The following is a 22,579-nucleotide window of genomic DNA, read 5'->3' on the forward strand; positions in this document are numbered from 1 at the left end:
TCTGACCATCTCCTCTAGTATGTCTGTAGTCTCTGACCATCTCCTGTAGCATGTCTGCAGTCTCTGACCATCTCCTCTAGTATGTCTGTAGTCTCTGACCATCTCCTGTAGCATGTCTGCAGTCTCTGACCATCTCCTCTAGTATGTCTGCAGTCTCTGACCATCTCCTCTAGTATGTCTGCAGTCTCTGACCGTCTCCTGTAGTATGACTGCAGGCTCTGACCATCTCCTGTAGTGTGTCTGCAGTCTCTGACTATCTCCTGTAGTATATCTGCTGTCTCTGGCCATCTCCTATAGTATGTCTGCAGTCTCTGGCCATCTCCTCTAGTATGTCTGCAGTCTCTGACCATCTCCTCTAGTTTGTCTGCAGTCTCTGACCATCTCCACTGATATGTCTGCAGTCTCACTCTCTGACCATCTTCTGTAGTATGTCTGCAGTCTCTGACCATCTTCTGTATCATGTCTGCAGTCTCTGACCATCTCCTGTAGTGTGTCTGCAGTCTCTGACCATCTCCTGTAGTGTGTCTGCAGTCTCTGACCATCTCCTGTAGTACATATGCTGTCTCTGAACATCTCCTGTATCATGTCTGCAGTCTTTGGCCATCTCCTATAGTATGTCTGCAGTCTCTGGCCATCTCCTCTAGTATGTCTGCAGTCTCTGACCATCTCCTCTAGCATGTCTGCAGTCTCTGACCATCTCCTGTAGCATGTCTGCCGTCTCTGGCCATCTCTTATAGTATGTCTGCAGTCTCTGACCATCTCCTATAGTATGTCTGCAGTCTCTGACCATCTCCTCTAGTATTTCTGCAGTCTCTGACCATCTCCTGTAGTGTGTCTGCAGTCTCTGACCATCTCCTGTGGTACATCTGCTGTCTCTGAACATCTCCTGTAGCATGTCTGCCGTCTCTGGCCATCTCTTATAGTATGTCTGCAGTCTCTGGCCATCTCCTATAGTATGTCTGCAGTCTCTGACCATCTCCTGTAGTATGTCTGCAGTCTCTGACCATCTCCTGTAGTATGTCTGTAGTCTCCGACCATCTCCTCTAGCATGTCTGCAGTCTCTGATCATCTCCTGTAGTATATCTGCTGTCTCTGAACATCTCCTGTAGCATGTCTGCAGTCTCTGGCCATCTCCTATATAGTATGTCTGCAGTCTCTGACAAACTCCTGTAGCATGTCTGCAGTCTCTGACCATCTCCTGTAGCATGTCTGCAGTCTCTGACCATCTCCTGTAGTATGTCTGCAGTCTCTGACCATCTCTTGTAGTATTTTGACACCACTGGCCGAGGCCTTCAAACATATCATCACTGAAAGAAATCTGGAGCAACTTTTCTGCCAAGAAAGTTTTTCCAGCTGTCAGTAAATCTTTATGTCAGAATAGATCCAGTTCAGTCTCTAGAAGAACCTCTAAGACTCGTGTCAGCATGACAGGTGAGGTATGGGAGCTCCTGCAGAGTGTATGAGAAATGCAAGCTGTCTTGTGCTCCTGCACTCCCTGGTACATAATTGCAGACTATTGAGGGTGACAACACCTCTCACACTGTGCGGCACCTCAGGCGCTGTGTCATTCATGTCTCCTGACTGGTCTTCTGCCTAATAACGAACACTGATCATCTGTGACCTGCCCCCCCCCCCCCCCCATGGGGTGACTTCACCATCACAGTAATGTCATGAAGGTGCCACTTTAATATTTTATTTTCTTCCATAGATTCATTTTAAAGCTGAACTCCATACATTTATTAAATAGAAGGGAGTTGGCAAAGAATGTGTAATTCTTTCCATCCAGTCCTGACATTTGCACAGCTCTGTAATGCAGCAGTGTCTATCCTAGCAGGACAGGAGAACTGATTTTTCTCTGCTTCAGATAAGTAACACCTACAAGTCTGGTCACTTCCACAGCCTGTGATGGGACAGCAATGGAGAAGCAGCACACCAAAAAGCTCATCTCTCTGCTCTACAGTAGGGGTCTCAAAACTTTTTAAAGAAAGGGCCAGTTTACTGTCCTTCAGATTTAGGGGGGCCGGACTGTGGTCAATGGGAGTAAAACAGGTCCTGATGTCAGTGGAAATAAACAATGCCCAATCATTGGTGTCAGTGGGAGGAATAGTGCCCAATCATTGGTGTCAGTGGAAGGAATAGTGTCCCATAATTGGTGTCAGTGGGAGGAATAGTGTCCCATAATTGGTGTCAGTGGGAGGAATAGTGTCCCATCATTGGTGTCAGTGGGAGGAATTATGCCCCATCATTGGTGTCAGTGGGAGGAATAGTGCCCCATCATTGGTGTCAGTGGGAGGAATAGTGCCCCATCATTGGTGTCAGTGGGAGGAATAGTGCCCCATCGTTGGTGTCAGTGGGAGGAATTATGCCCCATCATTGGTGTCAGTGGGATGAATAGTGCCCCATAATTGGTGTCAGTGGGAGGAATAGTGCCCCATCGTTGGTGTCAGTGGGAGGAATTATGCCCCATCATTGGTGTCAGTGGGAGGAATAGTGCCCCATCATTGGTGTCAGTGGGATGAATAGTGCCCCATCATTGGTGTCAGTGGGAGGAATAGTGCCCCATCATTCGTGTCAGTGGGAGGAATAGTGCCTCATCATTGGTGTCAGTGGGAGGAATAGTGCCCCATCATTGGTGTCAATGGGAGGAATAGTGCCCCATCATTGGTATCAGTGGAAGGAATAGTGCCCCATCATTGGTGTCAGTGGGAGGAATAGTGCCCCATCATTGGTGTCAGTGGGAGGAATAGTGTCCCATCATTGGTGTCAGTGGGAGGAATAGTGTCCCATTGTTGGTGTAATTGGGAGAAATGCCAAACCTTTATTGGTGTCAGTTGGGGAGAATTATGTTCCATTGTTGGTAGCTGTAGATGAAAATAGTGACCCGAAAGCCGGATAAAAGCAAGCAAAGGCTCACCTGGACGCAGTTTGGAGATCACTGCCCTAAACAAAGGGCCAGTTTACTGTCCTTAAGACTTTATGGGGGCTGGACTGGACTGTGGCCAATGGGAGTAGGTCACAACATCAGCAGGGAAAAAACATTTTTGGTGTCATTGGGAGAAATTGTACCCCATTATTGGTGTCACTGGGCCCAATTGTTGATGTCATTGGGAGGATTATGTCCCATTCTTGGTGCTATTACACTGGTCTCAGTAGGAAGGAGATATGCTGCATTGTTGGTATCAGTGCATGTAATAGTGCCCCAAGGGCCAGATAAAAGCAAGCAAAGGGCCACATCTGGCCCCCAGGCCGCAGCTTGGAGAGCAATGCACTACAGCACAACTGATTGGCTGCTTGTGCTGTTTCTCCTTCTGCCCACTCCAAGCTCTGCTGTACAAGGGCTGAAGGGGCCGATCCAGGTATCTGGACCCTTACATAAAGACATGGATGAGTGAGTTTAGGGTGAAGGAACTTGACTGGCCTGCACAGAGTCCTGACCTCAACCCGGTAGAACACCTTTGGGATGAATTAGAGCGGAGACTGTGAGCCAGGCCTTCTCGCCCAACATCAGTGCCTGACCTCACAAATGCGCTTCTGGAAGAATGGTCAAACATTCCCATAGACACTCCTAAACCTTGTGGACAGCCTTCCCAGATGAGTTGAAGCTGTTATAGCTGCAAAGGGTTTATGTGCGTGTAAAGGCAGGTGTCCCAATACTTTTGACAGTGTAGTGTGTGTGTGTGTATATATATATATATATACACTCACCGGCCACTTTATTAGGTACACCTGTTCAATTGCTTGGTAATACAAACTGCTAACCAGCCAATCACATGGCAGCAACTCAATGCATTTAGACATCTAGACATGGTGAAGACGACTTGCTAAATGTCAAACCGAGCATCAGAATGGGGAAGAAAGGGGATTTAAGTGACTATGAACATGGCATGGTTGTTGGTGCCAGGCTGGTTTGTCTGAGTATTTCAAACACTGGTGATCTACTGGGATTTTCACACACAACCATCTCTCGGGTTTACAGAAAATGGTGGGAAAAAGAGAAAATATCCAGTGAGCGGCAGTTGTGTGGAGGAAAATGCCTTGTTGATGTCAGAGGAGAATGGGCAGATGATAGAAAGGCAACAGTAACTCAAATAACCACTCGTTACAACTAAGGTATGCAGAATACCATCTTTGAATGCACAACACATTGAACCTTGAAGCAGATGGGCTACAGCAGCAGAAGACCACACCGGGGCGGGTACCACTCCTGTCAGCTAAAAACAGGAAACTGAGGCTTCAATTCACACAGGATCACCAAAATTGGACAATAGAAGATTGGAAAAACGTTGCCTGGTCTGATGAGTCTCAATTTCAGCTGCAACATTCAGATGGTAGGGTCAGAATTTGGGGTAAACAACATGAAAGCATGGATCCATCCTGCCTTGTATCAATGGTTCAGGCTGGTGGTGGTGGTCTAATGGTGTGGGGGAGGAGGTGAGGGGGGTAATGGTTCAGGCTGGTGATGGGGGTGTAATGGTGTGGGGGAGGAGGCGAGGGGGGTAATGGTTCAGGCTGGTGATGGGGGTGTAATGGTGTGGGGGAGGAGTCCAGGGGGGTAATGGTTCAGGCTGGTGGTGGTGGTGTAATAGTGTGGGGGAGGAGTCCAGAGGGGTAATGGTTCAGGCTGGTGATGGGGGTGTAATGGTGTGGGGGAGGAGGCGAGGGGGGTAATGGTTCAGGCTGGTGATGGGGGTGTAATGGTGTGGGGGAGGAGGCGAGGGGGGTAATGGTTCAGGCTGGTGATGGGGGTGTAATGGTGTGGGGGAGGAGGCGAGGGGGGTAATGGTTCAGGCTGGTGGTGGTGGTGTAATGGTGTGGGGGAGAAGGCGAGGGGGGTAATGGTTCAGGCTGGTGATGGGGGTGTAATGGTGTGGGGGAGGAGGTGAGGGAGGTAATGGTTCAGGCTGGTGGTGGGGGTGTAATGGTGTGGGGGAGGAGGCGAGGGGGGTAATGGTTCAGGCTGGTGGTGGTGTAATGGTGTGGGGGAGGAGTCCAGAGGGGTAATGGTTCAGGCTGGTGGTGGGGGTGTAATGGTGTGGGGGAGGAGGTGAGGGGGGTAATGGTTCAGGCTGGTGATGGGGGTGTAATGGTGTGGGGGAGGAGGCGAGGGGGGTAATGGTTCAGGCTGGTGATGGGGGTGTAATGGTGTGGGGGAGGAGTCCAGGGGGGTAATGGTTCAGGCTGGTGGTGGTGGTGTAATAGTGTGGGGGAGGAGTCCAGAGGGGTAATGGTTCAGGCTGGTGATGGGGGTGTAATGGTGTGGGGGAGGAGGCGAGGGGGGTAATGGTTCAGGCTGGTGATGGGGGTGTAATGGTGTGGGGGAGGAGGCGAGGGGGGTAATGGTTCAGGCTGGTGATGGGGGTGTAATGGTGTGGGGGAGGAGGCGAGGGGGGTAATGGTTCAGGCTGGTGGTGGTGGTGTAATGGTGTGGGGGAGGAGTCGAGGGGGGTAATGGTTCAGGCTGGTGGTGGTGGTGTAATGGTGTGGGGGAGAAGGCGAGGGGGGTAATGGTTCAGGCTGGTGGTGGTGGTGTAATAGTGTGGGGGAGGAGTCCAGAGGGGTAATGGTTCAGGCTGGTGATGGGGGTGTAATGGTGTGGGGGAGGAGGTGAGGGAGGTAATGGTTCAGGCTGGTGGTGGGGGTGTAATGGTGTGGGGGAGGAGGCGAGGGGGGTAATGGTTCAGGCTGGTGGTGGTGTAATGGTGTGGGGGAGGAGTCCAGAGGGGTAATGGTTCAGGCTGGTGGTGGGGGTGTAATGGTGTGGGGGAGGAGGCGAGGGGGGTAATGGTTCAGGCTGGTGATGGGGGTGTAATGGTGTGGGGGAGGAGGCGAGGGGGGTAATGGTTCAGGCTGGTGGTGGTGGTGTAATGGTGTGGGGGAGAAGGCGAGGGGGGTAATGGTTCAGGCTGGTGATGGGGGTGTAATGGTGTGGGGGAGGAGGTGAGGGAGGTAATGGTTCAGGCTGGTGGTGGGGGTGTAATGGTGTGGGGGAGGAGGCGAGGGGGGTAATGGTTCAGGCTGGTGGTGGTGTAATGGTGTGGGGGAGGAGTCCAGAGGGGTAATGGTTCAGGCTGGTGGTGGGGGTGTAATGGTGTGGGGGAGGAGGTGAGGGGGGTAATGGTTCAGGCTGGTGATGGGGGTGTAATGGTGTGGGGGAGGAGGCGAGGGGGGTAATGGTTCAGGCTGGTGATGGGGGTGTAATGGTGTGGGGGAGGAGTCCAGGGGGGTAATGGTTCAGGCTGGTGGTGGTGGTGTAATAGTGTGGGGGAGGAGTCCAGAGGGGTAATGGTTCAGGCTGGTGATGGGGGTGTAATGGTGTGGGGGAGGAGGTGAGGGGGGTAATGGTTCAGGCTGGTGATGGGGGTGTAATGGTGTGGGGGAGAAGGCGAGGGGGGTAAAGGTTCAGGCTGGTGGTGGGGGTGTAATGGTGTGGGGGAGGAGGCGAGGGGGGTAATGGTTCAGGCTGGTGGTGGGGGTGTAATGGTGTGGGGGAGGAGGCGAGGGGGGTAATGGTTCAGGCTGGTGGTGGTGTAATGGTGTGGGGGAGGAGGTGAGGGGGGTAATGGTTCAGGCTAGTGGTGGGGGTGTAATGGTGTGGGGGAGAAGGCGAGGGGGGTAATGGTTCAGGCTGGTGGTGGTGTAATGGTGTGGGGGGAGGAGGCGAGGGGGGTAATGGTTCAGGCTGGTGGTGGGGGTGTAATGGTGTGGGGGAGGAGGTGAGGGGGGTAATGGTTCAGGCTGGTGGTGGGGGTGTAATGGAGTGGGGGAGGAGGGGGGAAGATAATGGTTCAGACTGGTGGGGGTGGTGTAATGGTGGGGTGGGGGATATTTTCTTGGCACACTTTGGGCCCCTTGGTACCAATTGAGCATCGTTTACACACCACGGCCTACCTGAGTATTGTTGCTGACCATGTCCATCCCTTTATGACTACAGTGTCCCCATCTTCTGATGGCTCCTTCCAGCAGGATAATGCACCATGTCACAAAGCTCCAATCATCTCACCACTGGTTTCTTCACCATGACAATGAGGTCACTGTCCTCCAATGGCCTCCACACTCACCACATCTCATCCAATAGAGCACCTCTGGGATGTGATGGAACAGGAGATTCGCATCATGGATGTGCAGCAATTGGATGATGCTATCATGTCACTATGGAGCAAAATCTCTGAGGAATGTTTCCAACACCTTGTTGAATTTATGCCATGAAGAATTTAAGAGGTTGTAAACCTCCCAAAAAAAAAAAAAAAAGTAAAAAAGAAAGACAAAGGCATAATGTGCTACTAGTGTGCATGGCATCCAAGCTCATTATGAAGTACTTACCTTAGAAGGAAGCTCCCGCAGTGCCGCTCGCTCACTGGTGACCAGTGGCGGCTGGTACTCAAAATTTTGGGGGGGGGGGGGGGGGGGCGCAAAAAGAAAAATGTAATAGGTATTGCTTTGCGGCAAAAACGCAGTAAAAAATTGCGTGACTTTGAGGTCATGGTACAGGCATGGCACAGATGGTATAGGCATGGCACAGGTGATGGTACAGGCATGGCACAGATGATGGTATAGGCATGGCACAGGTGATGGAATAGGCATGGCACAGGTGATGGTATAGGCATGGCACAGGTGATGGAATAGGCATGGCACAGGTGATGGAATAGGCATTGCACAGGTGATGGTACAGGCATGGCACAGGTGATGGTACAGGCATGGCACAGGTTATGGTATAGGCATGGCACAGGTGATGGTATAGGCATGGCACAGGTGATGGAATAGGCATGGCACAGATGAAGGTATAGGCATGGCACAGGTGATGGAATAGGCATGGCACAGGTGATGGAATAGGCATGGCACAGGTGATGGTATAGGCATGGCACAGGTGATGGAATAGGCATGGCACAAGTGATGGACTAGGCATTGCACAGGTGATGGTACAGGTATGGCACATGTGATGGTACAGGCATGGCACAGGTGATGGTACAGGCATGGCACAGGTGATGGTACAGGCATGGCACAGGTGATGGAATAGGCATGGCACAGATGGTATAGGCATGGCACAGATGGTATAGGCATGGCACAGGTGATGGAATAGGCATGGCACAGATGGTACAGGCATGGCACAGGTGATGGTATAGGCAGGGCACAGATGGTACAGGCATGGCACAGGTGATGGAATAGGCATGGCACAGATGGTATAGGCATGGCACAGGTGATGGAATAGGCATGGCACAGATGGTACAGGCATGGCACAGGTGATGGTATAGGCAGGGCACAGATGGTACAGGCATGGCACAGGTTATGGAATAGGCATGGCACAGATGGTATAGGCATGGCACAGGTGATGGAATAGGCACGGCACAGATGGTACAGGCATGGCACAGGTGATGGAATAGGCATGGCACAGGTGATGGTAAGGTCATGGCACAGGTGATGGAATAGGCATGGCACAGATGGTATAGGCATGGCACAGGTGATAGAATAGGCATGGCACAGATGATGGTATAGGCATGGCACAAGTGATGGAATAGGCATGGCACAGATGATACAGACATGGCACAGGTGATGGTATAGGCAGTGCACAGATGGTACAGGCATGGCACAGGTGATGGAATAGGCATGGCACAGGTGTTATAGGCATGGCACAGGTGATGGAATATGCATGGCACAGATGATGGGCATGGCACAGGTGATGGTATAGGCATGGCACAGGTGGTATAGGCATGGCACAGGTGATAGAATATGCATGGCACAGATGGTAAGGTCATGGCACAGATGATGGTAAGGTCATGGCACAGGTGATGGAATATGCATGGCACAGATGGTACAGGCATGGCACGGGTGATGGAATAGGCATGGCACAGGTGATGGTAAGGTCATGGCACAGGTGATGGAATAGGCATGGCACAGATGGTACAGGCATGGCACAGGTGATAGAATAGGCATGGCACAGGTGATGGTATATGCATGGCACAGGTGATGGTAAGGTCATGGCACAGGTGATGGAATAGGCATGGCACAGATGGTACAGGCATGGCACAGGTGATGGAATAGGCATGGCACAGATGGTATAGGCATGGCACAGGTGATAGAATAGGCATGGCACAGATGATGGTATAGGCATGGCACAAGTGATGGAATAGGCATGGCACAGATGATACAGGCATGGCACAGGTGATGGTATAGGCAGTGCACAGATGGTACAGGCATGGCACAGGTGATGGAATAGGCATGGCACAGGTGTTATAGGCATGGCACAGGTGATGGAATATGCATGGCACAGATGATGGGCATGGCACAGGTGATGGTATAGGCATGGCACAGGTGGTATAGGCATGGCACAGGTGATAGAATATGCATGGCACAGATGGTAAGGTCATGGCACAGATGATGGTAAGGTCATGGCACAGGTGATGGAATATGCATGGCACAGATGGTACAGGCATGGCACGGGTGATGGAATAGGCATGGCACAGGTGATGGTAAGGTCATGGCACAGGTGATGGAATAGGCATGGCACAGATGGTACAGGCATGGCACAGGTGATAGAATAGGCATGGCACAGGTGATGGTATATGCATGGCACAGGTGATGGTAAGGTCATGGCACAGGTGATGGAATAGGCATGGCACAGATGGTACAGGCATGGCACAGGTGATGGAATAGGCATGGCACAGGTGACGAGTCAGCACTTCCCTGGCTGAGACACTTACCCGGCGGCGGCGGCTTCTCCCCCTCCTCGCGACTCAGACGTCCGTCCTCTTCTGCTCGGCTCCCGGCGGCGGCTTCTCCCCTCCTCGCGACTCCTCTTCTGCGGCGGCGGGAAGCTGACCGGGCGGTGAGTGACTGATGCACGCACCAGCACCGCCCCCAACGAGGTCAGCATGGATGTCCTTAATCATGATTGGTCCAGGCTGGAGTCTGGACCAATCATGATCCAAGACATCACAAAAGGGGGGTGGTGTAGCGCCGTGCTCTGCGCTACAGTTACGCCCCAGAAGGCCGCCTCTCGGCGCCTCTGCGGGTGGAAAACCCCACCCCCCCCCCATATGCACCAATGAGGCGGGCGCCCCTTGTGGGCAAAAATTATTTATTTATTATTTTTTTTTTTAATCTTTTTTTTTCTTTTTTTTTGGGGGGGGGGGGCGGCGCCCCTGCGCCCCCTATGGGCCGGCCGCCACTGCTGGTGACACGGCCGACATGTTCACCCATCTTTCTTCCGGGTTTGCGTCCTCCGGCTATCTGATTAGCCGTAACCGTGATGACATGCATGGTGAGAGCCACCGTTCACGGCACGGGCGGCCGTTACTTCAGAGCGAATGCGCCAGTGATGTCACCAGCTGCATGCAGTAAATATGGATATGGATATCTTTAAGAAATGGCTTTCTTCTTGCCACTCTTCCATAAAGGCCAGATTTGTGCAGTATACGACTGATTGTTGTCCTATGGACAGAGTCTCCCACCTCAGCTGTAAATCTCTGCAGTTCATCCAGAGTGATCATGGGCCTCTTGGCTGAATCTCTGATCAGTCTTCTCCTTGTATGAGCTGAAAGTTTAGAGGGACGGCCAGGTCTTCGTAGATTTGCAGTGGTCTGATACTCCTTCCATTTCAATATTATCGCTTGCACAGTGCTCCTTGGGATGTTTAAAGCTTAGGAAATCTTTTTGTATCCAAATCCGGCTTTAAACTTCTCCACAACAGTATCTCGGACCTGCCTGGTGTGTTCCTTGTTCTTCATGATGCTCTCTGCGCTTTAAGCGGACCTCAGAGACTATCACAGTGCAGGTGCATTTATACGGAGACTTGATTACACACAGGTGGATTCTATTTATCATCATTAGTCATTTAGGTCAACATTGGATCATTCAGAGATCTTCACTGAACTTCTGGAGAGAGTTTGCTGCACTGAAAGTAAAGGGGCTGAATAATTTTACACGCCCAATTTTTCAGTTTTTTATTTGTTAACAAAGTTGGAAATAACCAATAAATTTCGTTCCACTTCATGATTGTGTCCCACTTGTTGTTGATTCTTCACAAAAAATGACAGTTTTATATCTTTATGTTTGAAGCCTGAAATGTGGCAAAAGGTTGCAAAGTTCAAGGGGGCTGAAATGTGGCAAAAAATTGCAGCAAAATCACGCGAGTTTTAGGTCACAGAAGTGTTAAAGGGGCCTAAGCTGCAAAAAATGCTGCAGCTCTAACTTTTGTTTTGTTGTGGTGCCTTAACCTCCCTGGCGGTATGATTCTTTCGGATTTTAGGTGCTGAAAGCGGTACAATTATTTTGCACGTAATTCTTAAGAATGAGCAGCCCAAATCAACTATTTACATATGATTTTTTTTTTACTGTGCGTTCTTCTTTATAACATCTCGGGTATGATAAAGTTTGAAACACAAAATCAAAAATTATAATAAAATAAATAACTATAAATAAGTTAAAGTATGTGTGTGTGTATATATATATATGTATATATATATATATATATATATATATACAGGGCTTTTTTTCTCAGAGAATAGGTGCCGGAACTCCCTCTTTTGGACTTACCCCTTGTCTCCGCCCCGACCTACCTCCGTGAACCGTTTCTTGGTTCCACCCACTACCCACCTCCCAGTACCATCCTTTTTAGAAAATACAGAACAAAGTAACATTTGTGGTACTAAGTAATTTGTATGGAATTTGTTAATGATAACAAATAAGCAGTAAAATAGATCCCATGCAGCCAACAACAATATATCCCCCAGCAACAATAGATCCAGCCAGAAACAATGGGCCCTCAGCAGCAACAACAGATCTCCCAGCAGCCAGCTGCCTAAACAGTAGATCCCTCCCAGCAACAACTGACCCCTCAGCAACATAAGACCCACCCCAGCAACAATAGATCCCCCCTGCAAAACGAGATCTCTTCCAGAGACAATAGATCCCCCAGCAGCCACATTAGATATTCCCAGCAGCAATAAATCCTCCTGCAGGAATAGATCCCCTCCAGCAACAATAGGTTCCTCAGCAGCCAGCATTAATAGACAATGTAGCACAACCCAGCACTCCTTGCCATTACATACATTCAGGGCTGGAGGTGCCGGAACTGCGTTCCCCCGCGTTCCCGCTGAAAAAAGCCCTGTATATATATATTTATATATATATTAATATATATACAGTGGTGAGATTCAGCCGGTTCGCACCGGTTCCATAGAACCGGTTGCTAACTTTCTGCAAGTTCGCAGAACCGGCTGAATCCCTCTGCGCGTCTAAGGACGCGCAGTACAATTGAATGTCCCGCGCTCGGGCAGATGTGGAGGCCGGGGGGCGGAGCAGTGCGCCCCGACCCGCCCATTCTGTGACAATAGCGAATGAGAATTCGCTATTGTCACACGTATCCTCCTCCTGGCCAATCAGGGAGCGGGTCCTCCCGCTTCATGATTGGCAAAAAGGCAAACACCGTGCCATTGGACGAGGAGGAGGCGCCATGGGAGGACTGAGGACTCGGAGACGCTGGGAGCCGGGGACTGAAGAGAAGCTGCGACTGCGAGACCGTCCGTGAGGTAAGTGCATGGGTCTCGTGGGGGGATCGCTGGCACTCTGCAATTGGGGGCAATGCTGTGGCTGGCACTCTGCAATTGGGGGCAATGCTGTGGCTGGCACTCTGCAATCATTGGGGGGCAATGCTGTGGCTGGCACTCTGCAATCATTGGGGGCAATGCTGTGGCTGGCACTCTGCAATCATTAGGGGCAATGCTGTGGCTGGCACTCTGCAATCATTGAGGGCAATGCTGTGGCTGGCACTCTGCAATCATTAGGGGCAATGCTGTGGCTGGCACTCTTCAATCATTAGGGGCAATGCTGTGGCTGGCACTCTGCAATGATTGGGGGCAATGCTGTGGCTGGCACTCTGCAATAATTGGGGGCAATGCTGTGGCTGGCACTCTGCAATGATTGGGGGCAATGCTGTGGCACTCTGCAATGATTGGGGGCAATGCTGTGGTCACTGTGCATTGAAAGGGGGCATGCTGGTCACTGTGCATTGAAAGGGGGCACGCTGGTCACTGTGCATTGAAAGGGGGCACGCTGGTCACTGTGCATTGAAAGGGGGCATTCTAGTCACTGTGCATTGTAAGGGGGCACGCTGGTCATTCCGCTGGGAAAGTCGGAACTGGTTACTAAAATTTTTGAATCCCACCACTGTATATATATATATATATATATATATATATATATAACGTTTTCTTCAGAATAACAAAAGGAACACGTCTGACAGCGATTGGTATAGAGTGCTTTGGTATAGAGTGCTTCTTCCTGCTGTGCTGAGGAGACTACATGGGACCAGCTGAGAACAGGTGCTAGTCTCTCGAGTGGATCTGTTCCAGTGATATGCCTATTCCTTAATGAGCTTTGGTAAGCCTGGTGTGAGCCCTTTGCATGCGGCACGGAATGTGGTTTAATGCCCCGTACACACGTGCAGATTATCTGAAGACTTTTGTCTGTAGACTTACCAAAACCATATAATATGAGGTCAAACCTAAACACTTTCAATTTGTATGCAATCCGGCAGGCCCTTGCACTACATAGAAAAGGTAAATCTGAAGACAAAAGTCTTCAGATAATCTACACATGTGTACGGGGCATTAAGGCCCGTACACACGTACCGATCGTCGGCATACAAACGTCGGCGGACGAAAGATCTGCCGATTGTACGCTTGTTAGTATGGTGCCTCCGACAGATGTCAGCGCACATTCTGCCGACAAGAATCTTTCATGCAAGCATTAAAATTTTTGTATGCCGACACCAGAGCGGCCGATTGTTCGCCAGTCAGTACAGAATTCTGCCGACAGACCGCAGATTTGCAAGACTGGGCATGCTCAGAAAAGAAAAAACACAGGGAAAGTTAACCATCACATGACATCACTTCTGCAGTCGGCCGTAGTCGGCGGACAAAATTCTTGTGCTGTCTTTGCACTTTTCAACAGACACCGACATCCCGGGGAAAAAAAGACGGCCGATCGGTCGGCCGACGATCGGTACGTGTGTACGGGGCTTCAGGCACATAGATGTGGTGAAGGATTCCCTTTCTACACCGGACACTCTCTGCTTGCCCATCCATGCTTTTTTGGACTCTTTTGTTTGATGGACTTACATGTTTGATATATATGATTTATATCTGGCTCATTACTGGCTGACAATTTTTATATGATTGCTATATACCGGACTAGTTAAACACTGGTTCAAGGTCTTACACTTTCTTGATTTCTTATCAAGCTATATCAGTTAGCGCAGCTCTTTTTATACATTTCAGATTTTTAGTGACTCCCACTACAGCTGCAGCTTTCTATTTTAGGCTTAGTGCAGTTATTACTTTTATAATTATATATATATATATATACATACATACTTTAACTTATTTATAGTTATTTATTTTATTATAATTTTTGATTTTGTGTTTCAAACTTTATCATACCCGAGATGTTATAAAGAGCACAGTAAAAAAAAAAAAATCGTATGTAAATAGTTGGTTTGGGCTGCTCGTCCTTAAGAATTACATGCAAAATAATTGTACCGCTTTCAGCACCTAAAATCCGAAAAAATCATACCGCCAGGGAGGTTAAGGCACCACAACAAAACAAAAGTTAGAGCTGCAGCATTTTTTCCAGCTTAGGCCCCTTTAATACTTCTGTGACCTAAAAGTCGCGCGATTTTGCGGCAATTTTTTTGCAGCGATTTTGACTACACTTGAAGCAATGTCTGTGTAATTTGAGGTCTCCGGACCGCAAAACTCATCAAAGTCGGACCAAAGTAGTGCAGGAACTACTTGGAAGTCACGCAATTTTTTACTGCGTTTTTTTGCTTTTTACATTTTTCTGTTTGCGCCCCCCCAAAAAAAATTTTGAGCACCAGCCGCCACTGGTTAGGGTGGACATATCATTTAAGGCAGTTCTGAAGGCAAAAGGAGGTCCAACCCGGTACTAGCAAGGTGTACCTAATAAAGTGTCCGATGAGTGTGTATATGGATTATACATCTCTTCTCTTCTTAGTCCTGCACTGCCGATGTCCTTGCAATGGGGGGAAAACAGGAGTGACTGCGGCTGTAGGTGCCAAGCCTGACAATGAAACTGTAATGGGGTCTTGCTTTACACAGAGTGGATCCAACGCTACTAACTACCTATGACGGGATTTCCAAAGTCACCATTGCTGGTAACCCTTCTGGACTACATTCTACATATTACCAGTTTGCTGTAGAGAAACCAACGTTTGAGTCAATGAATGGGAAACGCTCCTGAAAAGCACAGAGGGTGCCCAACCTGAAACAACAAGATACTTAGGAGAAGGGGGTTGGGGGGGGGGGTATTTATCTTTTGAATGTGGATGGCCCTGCAGTTACGCCTGGAAATAACAAAGTCCCGTGTTTTTGGAGTTGTTTTCCCAGGAAAAACATGTGGCCAAGTCAGTACAGGTCAGACCTGTTTATCTGCTATAGTCGTGAGCAAAAGTAAGTTCACCCCATTGACCTTTTCAACATATTTGATCAGGCAAACATTAGCTCTTCATTGGAACAGTGCCTACAGATAAAAGGCACATATAGTATATTCGATTAAGAAAAAATTGCTATTTCAATAATTTTGTTCAACCAAATTTCATTAGATGTAATAGTGTAATGAGGGAAAAGTAAAGTTGGCCATAGACGGTTCAAAACTTGGCCAGTTCAGCAACAAATGGCTGAGATTCAAACTATGTATAGGCAGGCTAATTGTACCCAAGTTTATCCATCGATATAAAACCAGCATATTTCAGATTTGTACATACAATTATCGCCAGTGGCTTCCCTCAAACTGTGGTTGCAGGAAAGAAAATCGCACCATCTGTGGCCGGCTCAAGATCACCATTGGCATCAGAAGCTAGGATTATCCCCTCAGTTGGGAATGACTTATTGTCGATATTTGTATATCTGCCCACCAATCTCTCACATCAAAACTTTGATCACTTCTCCATGCAAGGTTCCTTCTATTTCAAGAAGTTTGTGGGGTATCTTGAATAAACTGCCCGAAAATCGCACCATCTGTGGCCGGCTCAAGATCACCCTTGGCATCAGAATCTAGAATTATCCCCTCAGTGGGGAATGACTTCTTGTAGGCATTTGTATATCTGCCCACTAATCTCTGACATTAAAACTTTGACCACTTCTCCATGCAAGGTTCCTTCTATTTCAAGAAGTTTGTGGGGTATCTTGCATAAACTGCCCGAAAAGCGCATCATCTGTGGCCAGCTCAAGATCACCCTTGGCATCAGAAGCTAGGATTATCCCCTCAGTGGGGAATGACTTGTTGTAGGCATTTGTATATCTGCCCACTAATCTCTGACATCAAAACTTTGACCACTTCTCCATGCAAGGTTCCTTCTATTTCAAGAAGTTTGTGGGGTATCTTGAATAAACTGCCCGAAAATCGCACCATCTGTGGCCGGCTCAAGATCACCCTTGGCATCAGAAGCTAGGATTATCCCCTCAGTGAGGAATGATTTATTGTAGACATTTGTATATCTGCCCACTAATCTCTGACATCAAAACTTTGACCACTTCTCCATTCAAGGTTCCTTCTATTTCAAGAAGTTTGTGGGGTATCTTGCATAAACTGCTCGAAAATCGCACCATCCATGGCTGGCTCATTTTCACCCTTGGCATCAGAAGCTAGGATTATCCCTTCAGTGAGGAATGACTTCTTGTAGGCATTTGTATATCTGCCCACCAATCTCCGACATCAAAACTTTGACCAGTTCTCCATGCAAGGTTCCTTCTATTTCAAGAAGTTTGTGGGGTATCTTGCATAAACTGTCCATATTAAAATCCCCCTACAACATTTCAAAGTCAGTGCTTTGACTAGGGCAAAACTTCTCGAGCCATTCCTTGGTGGATTTGCTAGTGTGCTTTGGATCATTATTGTGTTAAAGATTAACATCAACTTTTGGACAGATGACCTCACATTTTCATCAAGCGCACTTTGATATGATGAAGAATGTATAGTTGTTTTAATGACTGCAGCAAAGCAACCTCAAACCATACCATTTCCATCATCATGCTTCACAGTTGGTATGAGGTTCTTCTAAAAAAAAAACTCCACTGTGATCAAACAACTCTTATCTTTGATTGAACACACTGTTCCAGAAGGTCCTTCCCTTTATGTTCAATGGCAAACTGTAATGTTTAAAAGAAAATGCTTTTTCTTAACCCCCCTCCCATACAGGTAGAATTAGTGCAATCACTTTCTGATTGTAAATACACTTTGACAGCAACTATAAGAGTTACCTGAACATCCAGCAATGAACCTTCTTGGAGATTTTTTTTAGCATCTCTCACAACTCGGGTTGAGTGTGCTGGGCTGGCTAGTCCAAAACCAATCAAAAGTGGTTTTAAAATCTACCCCACTTGTAGATTCTTTTACAGCGGAATGATGGATTTCAATTGATTTGAAGAACTTTTTACATTTTTGCCACACTCCTAGGCATCCATAAATTTCTTTCTGAAGGTCTCAGAGAGCTCTACTGATCTTGGCAGCTAATTCGGAACATCCAAATTCTAATTTCATGCATATGAAGCTGTGGTAAATGTAGGAGTGTACCTACCCCTTATCTATATGACTAATTAGAGTTAGATCAGGGTTTCCAAACTTTCTAAACAAAGATAAAGTTTACTGTCCCTCAGACTTGGTGGGGGGGGGGGGGGTGAGCAGACTGTAGCCAGTGGGAGTAGAAAATGCCCTGATACCAATGGAAGTACCATCTCAGAAACAGTGGCGGCTGGTGCATTGGGGACGCAGGGGCGTCCCCTAATCTACATTCAGGGCACCGGATGCATGGAGTTTAATGGGCCTTTTTTTATAGCATGTGATTAGAGCCAGAGGCTCTAATAGGCTAAAAAAAAGGGTGGTCTCAGGGCGCAGAGCACTGTGCCCTGAGCCCACCCAGTTGTGCGACAATAGCAAATGAAAATTCGCTATTGTCACACAGATCCTCCTCCTGGCCAAACAGGAACAGGTCCTGAGACCCATTTCTCGATTGGCCAAAAGGAGAAGCCATGCCATTGGGCATGAAGGAGGAGACGCAGAAGACTGAGGTGGAAGAAGCTGAAGCTGCTGCACATGTCCAGATGTCCAGGCAGGGTGAGTGAGCCAGGGGCGGGGTCCTGCTATGGTCCTGGGGGGGGGGTATGGTGCGTGACCTGGTGTGGTTCCGGGGTGGTGTATGGTGCAGTCCATCTGCAGCCCCCCCCCCCCCTGGCTCATGGAGCACCAGCCGCCACTGCTCAGACTTGGTGGGAGTAAAAAAATTATATAGCACCTGTGGTCAGTAGGAGGAGAAATAGTGCCCCATCAAGTGTCAGTGGGAGGAATAGTGCCTTATCATTGGTGTCAGTGGAATAGTGTCCCATCATTAGTGTCAGTGGGAGGAGTAGTGTCCCATCAATGATGTCAGTGGAAGGAATAGTGCCCCATCATTGGTGTCAGTGGGAGGAATAGTGCCCCATCATTGGAGTCAGTGGGAGGAATAGTGCCCCAACATTGGTGTCAGTGGGAGGAATAGTGCCCCAGCATTGGTGTCAGTGGGAGGAATAGTGCCCCAGCATTGGAGTCAGTGGGAGGAATAGTGCCCCATCATTGGTGTCAGTGGGAGGAATAGTGCCCCAGCATTGGAGTCAGTGGGAGGAATAGTGCCTCATCATTGGAGTCAGTGGAAGGAATAGTGTCCCATCATTGGTGTCAGTGGGAGGAATAGTGTCCCATCATTGGTGTCAGTGGAAGGAATAGTGCCCCATCATTGGTGTCAGTGGGAGGAATAGTGCCTCATCATTGGGGTCAGTGGAAGGAATAGTGTCCCATCATTGGTGTCAGTGGGAGGAATAGTGTCCCATCATTGGTGTCAGTGGAATAGTGTCCCCCTATTGGTGTCAGTGGGAGGAATCATGCCTCATCATTGGGGTCAGTGGAAGGAACTGTGCCCAATTGTTGGTGTGAGGGATGGTGCCCAATTATTTATATCAATGGGAGGAATAGCGCTCCATCCTTGGTGTCTTTGGAAGGAATAGAGCTCTATCATTGTTGTCAGTGAAAGGAATAGTGCCCCATCATGTGCCAGTGGAAGGTATTCTGCCTTGTTGTTGCTGTTAATGGAAGGAAAAGTACCCCATTATTGGTTTCAGTGTAAGGAATAGTGATCCATCACTGGGGGGGGGGGGGGATTGTGCCTCATTATCTGTGTCAGTGGGAGGAATTTTGCCTCATCATTAGTGATCCGAAACAGGAATAGTGCCCCAGTCTTGGTGTCAGAGGAAGGAATAATACCCCAGTGTTGGTGTCAGTGGGAGGAATAGTGCCCCACCAATAGTGTCAGTTGGAGGAAAAGTGCCCCACCAATAGTGTCAGTTGGAGAAAAAGGGGATCCACCAATAGTGTCAGTTGGAGGAAATGTGCTCCACCAATAGTGTCAGTTGGAGAAAATGTGCTCCACCAATAGTGTCAGTTGGAGAAAAAGGGGATCCGCCAATAGTGTCAGTTGGAGGAAATGTGCTCCACCAATAGTGTCAGTTGGAGGAAATTTGCTCCACCAATAGTGTCAGTTGGAGGAAATTTGCTCCACCAATAGTGTCAGTTGGAGGAATAGCATCTGTTGTTCACATAGATCACGTTTCTCTGTAGGAACTATGCGAATCAAGAGCTAATGTTTCCCCCGATCAAATATGTTAACAAAAGCCAAATTTCTATTGGATGCACTTATTTTTCACATGACTTGAACAATTAAAATGTAGTCTAAGACTAGGTAAAAAGTAGGAGGTTATACAAATTCATCCAATATTGTCATTGCTATGACTAAGGCCTGACAGCCAAAACGCGTTAGCACCCATGTACTGCTTTTGGCCATGTAGTCAATAAAGTTTTTTTATATTGGAATGTCACTGAGTTGTGGGCTTGACCTTACCGTGTTACACAAGTGTGTTTTCGCTGAAGCCTGGTCAGCAGTTTTTCCAGACCCCACCCCCGGTCAGGTTATACTTGACCAGTGCTAATTACTCACTGTCAACCAATACATCTGTACTGCATTCTGCTAGTCCAACAGGTTTTCAGCCACTCAGGGCTGGAGAAGTAGGTTTTTGGGTAGCTTCTAGAAAGGAACTAAGAAATGTGATGGTGCCTACCCATGGTCCAACGAAGGTGAGCTACAGCAGTCTTGTGATTTCTTCTTGGATGTGCAAATCACAAGACTGGCTGGCCAGAATTACAAGTGTAATGCAATGTTAAAAAGTTCACAATAAACACTTTTCACTGCCCATCGCCCTCCGCTCAGCTAAGTCTACAGGCCAATAAAACTCAATGCTCAGCATTCATGTTGACAGATGGACTCTTACCTGCGTAGACGATAGCAGTGATGGTCGTAGCCACTACGTGTGGTTGGAGAGGGGCACTGACCCGGGGAAACAAATGTAGTATAAGGAACAGGCTCAGGGAACAGCTCATCTCCACCAAAACCCCAGACAGGTGGGTTATATTCAGGAGGCTCTCACAGTCCTTGTCCAGCCCATGTAGTGGTGATAGTCCTAGTGACCAGAGATGAGGCATCAGAACCCGGGACAGTGCAGCGCCCGCAAACTGCCCCAACACACGGAGAGGGGTGTGTGAACTCCGCACCAGTCCACGGAGCCATTGGTCCAAACTGCCACAAGGGTTACAGGTGGCTCTCCGGGAGGTCACGCAGTGTAGCACAGTCAAAAGATAGGTGACAGTCAGAGACTGCCAGAGCTGCAAAGCAGCCTTAGTGCCCAGGAGTACACTCTCCCTGGTGCAGCAACAGAGCTGCAGAGTGGACACCACTTCCATTGCCAGATCCCGTCCCAGACCGGCGGGCACTGTCCTCCACAATATCCATCGGAGCAACTCACACAGCAGCACTGTGCAGCCCACCACTGCCGCTGAGCCCAGCAGCAACTCCATGGTGCCCATTATCTACTGGGTGAAGGGGCACAGTCTGTGATATTTTTGATCTCCTGCTATAGAGGGGAACAATCTTCTGATGGGTTCAGTCTGTAATATCTCTGATCTTCTGATGGGTACAGGGGCACAATTTGTAATATCACTGATCTCCTGCTGGGGGGGGGGGGGGGGGGCACAATCTTCTGATGGGTACAGAGGCACAGTCTGTAATATCTCTGATCTTCTGATGGGTACAGTCTGTAATATCTCTGATCTTCTGATGGGTGAAGGGGCACAGTCTGTAATATCTGATCTTCTGATGGGCACAGTCTGTAATATCTCTGATCTTCTGTTAGGCACAGTGTGCGATGTCTTTGATCTCCTGCTATAGCAGGGCACAATCTTCTGATGGGTACAGGGGCACAGTCTGTATTATCTCTGATCTTCTTTTGGGTTCAGGGGCACAGTCCGTAGAATCACTGCTCTTCTGATTGGTACAGGGCACAGTCTGTTATATCTCCACTCTTCTGATGGGTACAGTCTGTATAATCTCAGATTTTCTGATGGGTACAGGGGCACAGTCTGCAATATTTCTGATCTTCTGTTGGCACAGTCTGTAATATCTCTGATCTTCTTATGGGTACAGTGGCACAGTCTGTGATATCTCTGATCTTCTTATGGGTACAGTGGCACAGTCTGTGATATCTCTTATTTTCTGATGGGTACAGGGGTACAATCTATAATATATCTGATCTTCTGATGGGCACAGTCTGCAATATTTCTGATCTTCTGATGGCACAGTCTGCAATATTTCTGATCTTCTGATGGCACAGTCTGCAATATTTCTGATCTTCTGATGGCACAGTCTGCAATATTTCTGATCTTCTGATGGCACAGTCTATAGTATCTCTGATCTTCTTTTTTTTTTCTGAAAAGTTAGCAGATAGTTTTTTAATATGTATCTCTGCTCTTCTGATGGGTACAGTCTGTAATATCTCTGATCTTCTGATGGGTACAGTCTGTTTTATCTCTGATCTTCTGATGGGTACAGTCTGTTTTATCTCTAATCTTCTGATGGGTACAGTCTGTATTATCTCTGATCTTCTGATGGGTACAGTCCGTAATATCTCTGATCTTCTGATGGGTACAGTCCGTAATATCTCTGATCTTCTGATGGGTACAGTCCGTAATATCTCTGATCTTCTGATGGGTACAGTCCGTAATATCTCTGATCTTCTGATGGGTACAGTCTGTATTATCTCTAATCTTTTGATGGGTACAGTCTGTATTATCTCTGATCTTCTGATGGGCACAGTCTGTATTATCTCTGATCTTCTGATGGGCACAGTCTGTATTATCTCTAATCTTTTGATGGGTACAGTCTGTATTATCTCTGATCTTCTGATGGGCACAGTCTGTATTATCTCTGATCTTCTGATGGGTACAGTCCGTAATATCTCTGATCTTCTGATGGGTACAGTCTGTAAAATCTCTTAAATGCTTCTTGCTTGGTTGCAGCTTTCCCCACAACTCCTCTTGTGCCCAGTCCAGGGGTAAAGTTTTCAGTAGTGCTGGGATCAGTGCCAGTCCTTCTCTGCTGGGCACAACGCCTTTCCTCCTCCTGTACCGGTCACCACCAGCAACCTCCCTG

General features: G+C 48.3%; 1 protein-coding gene across 1 annotated transcript in view; it reads right to left on the bottom strand.

Annotated features, from left to right (window-relative positions):
- The window catches only part of LOC309545881 (aquaporin-11-like), a 46,306-nt gene extending 25,232 nt beyond the window's left edge, over positions 1-21,074 (bottom strand). Inside the window, exon 1 of the mRNA XM_082245296.1 lies at positions 20,367-21,074. Within this exon, the coding sequence (XP_082101422.1) occupies positions 20,367-20,958 (592 nt within the window). The 5' untranslated portion in view covers positions 20,959-21,074. The remainder of the gene's footprint in view (positions 1-20,366) is intronic.
- Positions 21,075-22,579: the final 1,505 nt, after the last annotated feature.

The sequence above is a fragment of the Pelophylax lessonae genome (assembly GCF_965119305.1).
Source record: "Pelophylax lessonae genome assembly, chromosome: 2".
Taxonomy (NCBI): Eukaryota; Metazoa; Chordata; class Amphibia; order Anura; family Ranidae; genus Pelophylax; species Pelophylax lessonae.